Here is a 12,017-nt window from a genome sequence, read left to right as displayed (position 1 = left end):
GTCTCACAAAATCTAAAGGAAAGAAACCAACTAAGTCAACCTAGACTTCTTTATTTTGTGTTTTTTATAGTGCTAACTTTGTGACCATTTGTTATGGTAGCCATAGAAGACTAATACATGTGGAGTCTGTTAGTGTCCATTTCCCACTCTCCAGTCCCTGGTCAGGCACTGTATGTAGGAAAGAATGTAATCTTTCCAAAGAAGAGGTTTGCCCTTGATCGCAAGTGATCATTTCTAAGCCCTTGGAATGATCTGTCTGAAAAGAACATCTGTGCACCTAGGAGCTCTGGGCAATGCCAGAAAGTCTAACAATGTCATTTATGGAGGAGAATTGAATTACACAGTATCAGCTTGACCCACAAAAGGACTGGAGACTGAGCCCAGTTACATGACCAGTTAATCATTGACTCCAAATAAAGATCCTGGATACCAAATTCAACTGTTTCCCAAGTTGGCAAAAATTCTACTGCATTTATCCATTGGGAGAGGACAAGTGTACACTCTGTGCTTAGTACTTTCCTGACTTTGTCCCATGGCTGATTTTAATCTGCATCCTTTTGTTTTAGTAAACTGTGACCTTAGTATGATGGCTTCTCCAAGTCCTACCAAGTTTTCAAAACTAAGCTTAGCCTTGTGGAACTCCAAAACTTGTAATTGGTTTCAGAAGTGAGAGTAACAGCATAGCCACTATTCCTGTCACTTCACAACCCACTATATTTCCACTTTTCCAAACCCTGATTGTTCAAGTCTTTCTTTAGATGCCTTCACAGAATAAATACCTCTTTTTAACTAGTTTCTGCCACTTGTATCCAATACACTGATGTACCAAAATAGCTGTTTATCAGTAACTCAGAAACCTAAAAATAACAGAATTTCATTTTTAGAAAAGACTTGAAGGATTTTTCAGTTATAAGCCCTACAATTTCCAGATAAGGAACAAACAGGCTTAAGAAAACTGCAAATTACTATACAAGTAATAGAGGTACAAATTTTCTTGTGTTGTGATTCTAAGGCTAGCATCCCTCAACTAACATCACATTACCTCCAATTCAAATATAAACCTAGAATTAGTAGTTAGAACCATAAGCTCATTTATTCCAGAATCTTTATCAATAAATCCTTACCAGAGTTTGAGTTATATTCACCACCAGGAGCATTGGAAGACATCTTGAAGGGTGACTGTTTTATCATTGTTGTTTGATCCTGAGAGTCCTTGTCGTTGTGGGACAGATGAGACTCAACATAGCCAAGTCTCACAACTGGTTTGTTCGAAACCCCCATTTTGTGGCATGTCATTTGGTTTCTGATCCTCTCTGTAGTAATAAGGGAAAATATTGAACATGTCACCATTGTTCCATTGTCTTTTGATACAATGTGAAGAGGGGATAGAGGGTACACCTCAGTGGTACAGCAGTTACATATATGCATAAGACCCTGGGTTTGATCCCCAGCACCACAAAGAAAAAAAAGAAAAAAGAAATAAATATATATATATATATATATATATATATATATATATATATCTATCCTTAAAAACGTAGTGTATTCCTAGACAGTGACCAAAGGAAAGAACAGGAGTAGTCCCCCCTAGTTGCAGGCCTTATCGAAGTGTGTGATATGTAGAGAATTTTAAAGCAGTACTAAAATCTTCAAAACATCTGGCTGAATTTTACTACTACCATGTGCAGGCAATTTCTTGTGCACCTGCCTTGGAACACCACTGTTCCTGGTTTGTTGTCCAAATTAACTCTTCGTTTCAACACTGTTTCAGATCTATTGGAATCTAGTTAGAATTCCAACATGTGGTATGAAAACTTGTTCTACATCTTTCTTGTGGTCTCTCAAATCTTCAGTAAAGTTCTTTACATTTGCTTTCAGTGCAGAAAGGTATGACTCTTCCTACTTTGTTTTGTTCTTCTGTTTCTTTCTCTTTTATCCCACTACAGTCATCCTAGTTCTAACCCTCTTTAAATTGTGACTATTTTGATTCTTTTTTATAAATCTACATTGTAAGCTTATATCTGCCATCTTTTATGTGACTTACGTAGCAATAAATTTCACTTTATTGTTTGTTTACTTTTCCCAAAGAGGAAAAAAAAGGAAATGTTTTATGAAAAAGAACACCAAATAGAGATTATCATGGACCACAGCATCCTTGACAGTTCATAGTAGTTAGATACCATTGGAACTGGCTGCATTCGTTTCTCCCACTTCCATTGAACAGAGATGTGATTTGGTGGCTTTCTTCCTTGTTCTTCTCAATTTACTCATCCTGCTGGCTTCAGTCTCATTACCTTCATCCTTTGTTGTGTCCTGTAATTATTAGAAAACAAAAATCCAAATAATAATGTCATGCAAATTATTAAATTAAGATATCAAAAACATGACAATTAGAGAGCTGGGTTTTAAAATGTGTTTAGGAGATTTTTTATAAGAAAGGGGAAAAAATTGTCCCTTCCTCATCCGTTGGAATAACTCAAACAGGTTGGATTTTCTGTATCACCTTTTACTTATGAGGTAGAAAATTTCATTAAGTAAATTAAAATCTTGTGTAACCAGGTTGCTTGGCTTTGGTTGTTGTTTTTGTTTGTTTGTTTGTTTTGTTTTGTTTTGTTTTGTTTTACTTTGAGATAGTTTGTATTATGTGTTAATAAATAATTTCATAAACCCCTGTCATTTAAATAGTTTTCTTTTATAATTTCTGTGTTTTTTAGAATCTGCAATCTGTTGGAGTGAAGGTATAAGCAGAATTGGATTCTCTTCTCTCTTTTTACTTATCTTCCCTCATCCATCTTGCATCAGTATTTACTTTGCTCTGAAAAGTACTTTCATTTATAAAGTGCTGTTTTGTGACTGTGTAAAGCAAATGTCTGACTCAAACTATTTTATAATTTGAGAAAAAATAAGAAGTTTATTTAAAATAAAATACCCTAACTTTAGCAATCCAATCATAATCATTAACAAGATGTTTCCAGCAGAGAATTGGTCAGTGAGGCAGAGGCTGGTTCTGAGGAGCTCAGGTGGTTCAGTACCAATAGTGGGGAGAAAAAAAAAATCATCCCTATGGTTCTGGAACTCAACAGCTGACACTGAAAATAAAAATTGTTTTGTAAAGCTGATATTGATGTTTTTAAAGTTGCAAACCTCTCATTGTCATTCAAGGGGAGAGGAGTGTGATAGGGTCAGGATTAAAAACTGTACTCCAGGTGTTTTGAGCTATTGTCTTTTTAAAGATCAGGTTCTGAGAGTTTCTATATCTGGGGATAAGTTTTACAAATATATAACCAGCATAGATGCTGGGGAAGAGCTGTACCAATTTATAAATAAAACCAATTCAGCCTCTAAAGGATAAATGAGGGGGGAAAAAAGGACACTTTTTCTGTGGTTATATGTAATTCTAATCACTGTTATTATTTTTATTATACTAACAAATACATATTTCATAGAACAAAAACTTTTGTAATTTTATAACTTTACTTATTAGAAAATTGTAGATGAACTCCAGATAATTTTATATTTGAATTATTCGGTACTAATCATGTAATAAAGTAATTTTTATAGTATTTGAAGATTTTGTGCATACATTTGCAAATTTTGTCCCAATACATTTTTGATGGGATCTGACAGTGATAAATAATCTTATTAAACATATTCCTTATTTCTAAAATTGCATTGCTAGAAATCCACATTAATTTTATTCCTATTTTGCAAATACATGTCTCTGATTAAAAAAAAAAAAAAAAAAAAAAAAAAAAAAAAAAGCTTAGCTCCTGGCTTGTCATTCTTGTTTAGAAAATGAAAGTTTTAGCCAGATACATAAATATCAAAGGAATCTGGGCCAATAACAATTGTCTTGATTTCGCCTGTTAGGGAGTCCCCTTTTAAGTTCAAGGAATCAGATAAGATAAACTAAGATCCCTCCATGAATAAACAATAGAATAACAATATGCTAAAATGAAGCACATTGCCAGGCACATTTCCTCAGCATAACCCTAGAGGTAAGAATATCTTACAAATAAGAAAAGTGAGATCAAGAGTAACTTGCCCAAGGCCCCAATAGTGAATGGAAGATGCAGTTTCCATAATGGTCTTCTGATTTTCAAAATGTCATTCTGTTTTCTAAAAGCCAGAGGACCAAACCCAGAGAACATTCACTTAGAAACATTTTTCTGTTCTCATATAAAAGAGAAAAAAAAGAAAAATTTCTTAAGACAGAAACAAAGGCAATTTACCTGGGTATTAACCTGAAATTTTCACCAATAAAAACCCCAAAAAAATGAAGTTGCAGTCTATGCCTCTTATTCTATACAAACGCTTTTTAAAAGTTTTTTTTTCCAAATGAAGAATGTACATCATTTAATCTTTTGATTTTCTTTTCATATGCCAGGATGATCATGAAACAAGGACCATAATGGGAACAGAAGATGGAAAAACCCACCCAAGGCTTAGCTCCTGGCTTGTCATTCCTTAAAACTGGTGTGCATTTCTTTCTTTCTTTTCTTTTCTCCTTCTCAGCCGCATTTTTTAGCAATCTTATTGCAAGTTAGATGCACCATAAAAACCAGAATATTGGTGCCACAATGTCTCCAATAGTGAATAACTATGATCTGTACCTTCCACAAGGAAGATATTTCTTGAAAAGAAATACCACACTCCCAACCAAAAGGGAATTACCAGTCCCTGTCCCACCCCAACAACTCAATAAAAAACTGGCCCATTTCTTCATTTGGGGAACAGCCTGACTCTCTACAGTACTGCCTCCCTTTCCTTGAGATAAAACCCTCCCAATAAAGTTTGGCCCATGTGCTCATACGCCTTTATTTCTATTGACACAGGGTCAGAAGTTCCAGTCTCTGGCAGCAATCAGAGCATGGATATTGCTATAATATCTGAAACAAATTTACTGGATTTCTGGTGTATCCTACCTCCAGCAGACTATTCTAAATTTCTAGACTTTCAATTGCCCTTAAATACAATATAAATGATGTTTTAGTGGGGAAAAGAACTAACCTACTAACCAAGATACATAAGGTTTGGACTCTAATTCTCTTTTCTACTAAGTAGCAAGTTTTTCTGGAGTCCTGTTCTCTCTTCTGTAAATACTAAAATATAACTATGAACCTCAAATATATTAACATTTTAAAAGCATTTTTATAGCCAAACAACATTTTATATTTCATTTAATACTTACTATATCACTGGGGGAATATTTATTCTTACCTACATTTTTGCCAAAACAACAAAAGAAGCCCATAATGATTAGGTAATTTGTTCAAGATCAAATGACTAGCAAAGAAGAATAATAATTCAAATCTAAGGCATTCATTTGCAGTTCTTCATGCGTCATTATAACCTGACAGTTGACATAAATAGAATTCCATCTCTAATATATAAGGTTGTCTACATAACTCATAAGACTTGACTTCCTCAATTATACATTTTCTTTCAATTATTTTTTTCATAATTCTTTCCTGTATAAGGGCAAAAATCATCTTAACTCATGTCTCAAGAATCTTGACTTCCTCAGTCCAAAGAATGAGGACGTAACCTACTATGTATAAGCCAAAGTCAAAGACATAAAAATAAATAAAACATGATTCACAAAGAATCATATAATCTAGTATGAGCAATAAAGTATTTTTATGGAAGTAAAGGCATTCATGATATAAAGAAAGAGTGATGCTTAGGTTACCCTAATTCAAGGATAGCAAACTCAATAAGAAGCAGATTACAAAGATGCAGTGAGCCAGCTGATGAACAGAAGAGTCAATACTAGTCAATTCCAGGAAGGAATCAGCTCTTAGCTCTATCCAGTCACTATCATGTCAAAACATGGCCCCAGAACTGCTAGTTCTAAAAATTTCCAAGTAATTCCAGAAACTTGGATTTTCACTTAAAATTTCATGATGTTTAAACATTTCCAAATAATTCAGAATTAAATATGGGGAGTGAAAAAGACAAGAAAATTTTCTCGGCTATCCACAACCAGGTATCATACAACTGGAATGCAGTTCAGAATGTGCAGCTACTTTAGAGGATCCCAGGGCACATCAGGTTACCCTGTTTTCCACAAGGTAGAATGTGTGTCAACAGTGACTACCCATATTTTCCCCTCAGTGGTATATAGGGTGACACTGAAAAGTGAATGATGGTCAAAATAATTTGCTATTAGTACAGCTCATAAAAATAAAAAATTCTTCGTATGCCTACTATGTGTCAGTTGTCTTCTAAATGTACTACATTATTATGAAATCATTTGATCTCAAACCAAACTCCAGGGAGAAAAAAATACATTACCATCCCTGTTTTAGAGATGAGGACACCTGAGTCAACAGAAGACCAAAATATTACATCTTATAAGAAGTGGAATTAGGATTTGAACCCAGCCAGTTGGTTCCAGTATACCGAGCACTGAACTTATCCTTAATGAACACTACATTGAGAATGCTCCCTCACCATGTTGTGGTGCAGGGATGCTGAAAAGCTGGGGCAAGGTCCTGGAGGTTGGTGAGGAGCATTTACCAGCTTAGAGAGTTCCCACTAGCCAGGCTCTAATCTCCTACATATGCATCTGTAGATTCTGAACACAATAAGCTACAGTCCTCATAGAGATGAAAACAGGTAAAGAAGTTCTGAAGAGTCTAAGGGATTGCAATATGACCAACATACTCTTGTATGCAGTACTCAACATTTATGCTATTATTAAATAGGTGTAATATTTTATAGGTTAAGTCTTGGTATACCTGGGGGAACTAGGCTAAACTTAAATAGAAGAGATGACATTCTAGCTGAAGACAGAGAAGATGTGAGACTAACCAGGTTGGAAGAACCATGAGCATAATAAGCACAGGTATGTAATTTTATGTTGATACATAATATAAATATGCAAATATAATTCAACCTAAGTTAGACAATCCCAAACCTCTACTACAATAGTTTGATTTGATCTCAATATTTCCACCAGAGCAGCTTTTCCCATCCCATCATTCCATCAGATGGCTGCTTTGCCTTATACACTTGAATGGCCATAAAGAGTGTTTTGAATAAAAGATATTTTCATAATTTGTACTTTTATGATCATAGTGCTTCACTTCTGAAGGTTGTTTATGAGGCTTAATATAACTTAGTCATTTTGCATTTCAACTCAATGGCTCCATCAAATTAACCAAAAGAGGCTAAACCTAAAGGAGTTCTGTCAAGCATTAAATTTAGACCCTAATTTGACCTAATAAATTTCCTTCCAATATAATAACCAGTGTTATTTACATTCTAAATATCACTGATTTCATTCATTTACTTCTAATTTTCCCTTACAGTTACCTTTCAATGTCAATACTTTAGAAACCTTTGTTTTGAATTCTGTATAATAGGGATAGTTTGAGGTACAATCATCAATGCATTTATTTACCAAATACTTGTATTTTAACAAAATAGTAAGTAATCAAAATAAATGAATGAGTGAATAATAAACAGTCATCAAGTTTTAACCTTTGTTAGTGATAAAATGGATCAGAGGGGTTTTTCGGGATAGTGGAATAGAGGAGGTTGCTTTCCTGGTTGCTCTATGGTGTGAAACCAAGAAAGCAGACAGGCAGCTTCTCAGCAAGGTGGATGAATCAAACAAATAAGGAGAGAGGGACTTTACTAGAATTTAAAACTGGAAATTTAAAGTAGATCATGGACTCAGGAGGTTGGATATATTAAAAGGAAGAAATCCCCAGTGATGTAGCCACTGCAGCAGCTGAGCTTGAAGCACCAGACAGAGTGGTCCCTCCATGATCAAACTGGAGGGATAAGGGAATTAAAGAATCTACATTTTCAGGAGACCTGAGGAGTGTCTGCATACAGGGCATTTAGAGATTAAGGACATTGCCCGACTGAACTGAAAGACATGCTGCACAATATCCTTCCGAGGAAAAGAAGCTGACATCTCTCCAGGCAGCATGCAGAGGACAAAAGAAGGAACAATTTCCAGCCATGCCATTGGAGCCAGCAACTGAGGGAGCCAATTCCTGCAAACCCAAGTTTGGCCCAAAATACAGGCCCAGTAAACACACATTGCACTCCATAGAGTACTCAAGTGACCAGGAGAAAGTCAAATGTGGAGAGAGGTTCACAAGGGGAACAACTGGTCGTGGAAACACACCCAGCTAGCTCTATCCTTCCCCCTCAATCTGGCTGCTTGCAGGACAGGATAGGAAAAATGTGTCTGGCCTGGAATTTGAAAGGGCAGGGGTGGGAAAGATTGTTTGGAGACTGAACCCGAGACCAGGAAATGACATAGGGGACTAAGAATTGGGTCCCCCACCACACAAGTGAAACCTAGGGGAGATTCCTAGGGCACAGTCTTCCAGCATGGACCAGCAAGTACTGGGCACAGGAGGTGCATTGATTCAAAATCTCCAGACCAATTGGCATTCAGCAAAGAGCATGGAGCCCATCTAAGCCTAAACCCTGCTCTAGGAATTCCATCCATGAGATTACCACTCTCACTCCAGCAATCCAGAGGGTGGAGCACCATGCTCCATATGAGCCCACCTAAAACTGTTGAGAAGAGAAGCTGACAATCTTTTGAACTCCAACAGAAAGAATATTTTAAGTTTTCTTTTTTTATTTTATTTTTTTTACTTTTTCCTTTTTTTCTTTTCTCTGTTAAATTGTGGTCTTAATGGTGTGTGAACATTTATACACACTCATATTTGTTTTCTTCTCATTTCTAGCATTTTTGAAGTCAGTTATTTCTCATGGATCAGCTTTTTTTGAGGGCTAGAATGTTTGATTAGTATATTTTAGTTTTCTTTTGTATTCTTTTATCTTTATTTTTAAGATTATTTCTTAATATATATATATTTTTTTCCTTTACTTTTTTCCCTTGATTCTCTTTCTCTTTTCTTCCACCAACAGTCAATCTCTATTGTTCTCTCTTTCACTCTTCCTTAAATTTTTTACTTCTATCTTTTATCCTCCTCCCTCATAATCATTACATCCTATATCACTTCTATTATCTCCCTATCCACCATTTGAAATTATAAAACCTTTTGCAAATTTGCTATTTTTACTGCATGCAATACAATACAATCATATTATTTCTGTTTATTGTGATAATTAACATTGTAGACATTATAGCAGGAACTATTAGGTTTAATGCGGTACATTGTTTGCATTGCTTGTTATTATTTGTCTCTCTCTAAATGGTGAAGTACTAGAAACCTTCAGGGACACAACAAGTCCACAGCATAGAAACTTTACTACCTCAGATCCATACTGATACATGGGTGGACACACAAACAACATGAAAAAGCAAGGGAACAAATCACCTGAGACAAACCAAGATCCTTCAATAACAGAATCCAATGACACCATGGTGAAAGAAATGTCAGAGAAGGAATTTATAATGGACATAGTCAAACTAATCTGCAAAGTAAAGGATGATATAAGTAGTAAAATCAGAAAGAAAATAAAGATATAGAGACTCTGAAAAAAATCAAGCAGAAATCCTTGAAATGAAGAAATCAATAAACCAAATTAAGAATTCAGTAGGCAGCATCACCTACATCACTTGCAAGACAGAACCTCGGGCAATGAAGGCAAAATATACAATCTTGAAAACAAAATTGACCATGGAGAAAAGATGTTAAAAGACCATGAACAGAACTTCCAAGAAATTTGGAATAGCCTGAAGAGAATAAATTTAAGATTTATCTGGATAGATAAAGGTTTGGAGATACAAACCAAAAGAATGCACAATCTTTTCAATGAAATAATATCAGAAAATTTCTGAAACCTAAAAGATGAAATGGAAAATCAAATACAAGAGGCTTACAGGACCCCAACTATACAAAATTAGAACAAACCCACACCAAGTCACATTATTATGAAAATGCCTAACATTCAGAATAAGAATAAAATTTTAAAAGCTGCCAGAAGAAAAAAGGCAAGTTACAGGAAAACCACCCCAGATCTCAGCTGATTTCTTAATCCAGACCCTCAGAGCTAGAAGGTCTTAGAATAATACATTCCAAGCTCTGAAAGAAAATGGATGCCAGGCTAGAATGCTATACACATCAACATTAAGCTTTAGAATTGATGATGAAAGAAAAACCTTCCATGATAAACAAAAGTTAAAAGAATTCACAGCTATAAATCATGCACTTCGAAACATTCTCAATAAAATATTTCTTGAAGAAGAAATGAAAAACAGAAGTGAAAACCAGCCATGAGAGGAATGACACTAGAAGAATAGCCAATCAAAGGAGAAACTAATTCAAAGTAAAACCCAGAAGTAAATCAAAATGCAAGGGAATAAAAATAATTTCTCAATAATAACATTGAATGTAAATGGACTAAACCCATCAATCAAAACATAGACTGGCAGACTGGATTAAAAAACTAAGACCCAACAATATGCTGTCTTCATGAGATTGACCTCACAGGCAAAGACATCCACAGACAGAAGGTAAAAGGATGAGCAAAAAACATCATTCACATGGATCTCATAAACAAACAGGAGTTTCTATCCTTATATCAGATAAAGTTGACTTCAAGCCAAAGTTAATCAGAAGAGAAAGAAGAATACTTCATACTGCTTAAGGGAATTACACATCAACGAGACATAAGATCATAAATATTTATGCCTCTAACAATGGAGCCTCTATGTATATCAAACAAACCCTTCTCAGTTTCAAGAATCAAATAGATCACAACACAATAATACTGGGTAGCTTTAACATGCCTCTATTACCACTGGAGAGATCCTCCAAACAAAACTAAATAAAGAAACTATAGAACTAAAAAATACATGATAATTTATACTTTTCAGACATATATAAAATATTTCATCCATCAATGACTGAATACATATTCATCTCAGCAGCACATAGATCCTTGTGTTCTTGCTTTTTTCTTGATTAGAGTTATTTGATTTTTATCAACTTTTAGCTGTATTATTTCTTCTCTATTTCATTTATTTCTGCTCCTACTCTTATTTTTCCTTCCTACTACCTAATTTGAAAATAATTGTGATTGTTAATCTAGCTTCTTTCTAATATAGTACTTTAAATTATAAATGTTCATCTGAGTACTGTTTCATCCAAGAGATTCTGATATTTTAAGCTTTTACTATCACTTTGTTCAAAGCACTTTTTATTTAGTTTTCTTGAGCTTTCTTCCTCTATCTGTGAGCCACTTAATTTTGAATTAGCTGACATGTGGGAGTGAGGTTCTATATATCTTAAGGTAATTGATTTCTAATGTGATATTCATGCAGGAAATATAGCCTGCATGATTTCAAATTTTAAAAAAAGTAACGGAAATCCTTTTTATATTGATTGTATTGGTTGCATATGTGTCAAAACATGTCAAAACTGATCAAATTGCATACTTCAAATATGTGCATTTTATTGTACTTCAATTTTACCTCAATATAGCTATGAAAAAAAGAAAGGAAAAAGATCAATGTTTATCAAATTTGTAAGAATATGTCAATGAGAGAAGACTATGTCTTCAATAACCTTAAAGTGTATTCTTTAAAAAAAGAAAGGAGAAAATGAGTTAAAATATTTACAGCATAAACATTCAAACTAGCACATAAAAACTTGCATCAAATAACCTAAAAATATTCATACCTATTAACCCAATCTTCCTACCATTGGCAATGTAGTCTAATAATCCCAAATGTATAAAATTGTGAATGTGTACTGCCACCTTTATTATAATAGTGAATATCTGAAAGCAGCCTGGAGCTAAATAGGAAAAGTTAAACGCTTTGTGGTAATTCTTTTCAGTGGGTTCACTATTTACAAATGAGTGCTTCCATTTCCTTTCTTGTCACCGGGATTACTACTCTCTTTACCCTACTGCTCTCTGGCATCCAGAGTTGCCCTTCTCCTGCCTGCCCTTATACCACTGCCATGGTGTTTCTCTAAATCACAGTTTTGTTCTTGATATTTCTCACTGAGCATATTCCCACAATTTCCCTCAACCTTCAGGAAAATTTTAAATTAATATTCTCTGAGCCC

The 12,017-nt window shown here is 34.6% G+C and overlaps 1 protein-coding gene across 1 annotated transcript in view; it reads right to left on the bottom strand.

Annotated features, from left to right (window-relative positions):
• Positions 1 to 12,017, bottom strand: part of Lgsn (lengsin, lens protein with glutamine synthetase domain) — a 28,973-nt gene that overhangs the window by 12,758 nt on the left and 4,198 nt on the right. The window contains exons 2-3 of the mRNA XM_026396813.2: positions 2,181 to 2,313; positions 1,125 to 1,313 (exon numbers count right to left, since the gene is read on the bottom strand). Of these exons, the coding sequence (XP_026252598.1) occupies positions 1,125 to 1,313; positions 2,181 to 2,313 (322 nt within the window). The remainder of the gene's footprint in view (positions 1 to 1,124; positions 1,314 to 2,180; positions 2,314 to 12,017) is intronic.

Source organism: Urocitellus parryii, chromosome 8 (genome assembly GCF_045843805.1).
Source record: "Urocitellus parryii isolate mUroPar1 chromosome 8, mUroPar1.hap1, whole genome shotgun sequence".
In the NCBI taxonomy this organism is placed as follows: Eukaryota; Metazoa; Chordata; class Mammalia; order Rodentia; family Sciuridae; genus Urocitellus; species Urocitellus parryii.
This window is presented reverse-complemented; position numbering and strand designations above follow the sequence as displayed.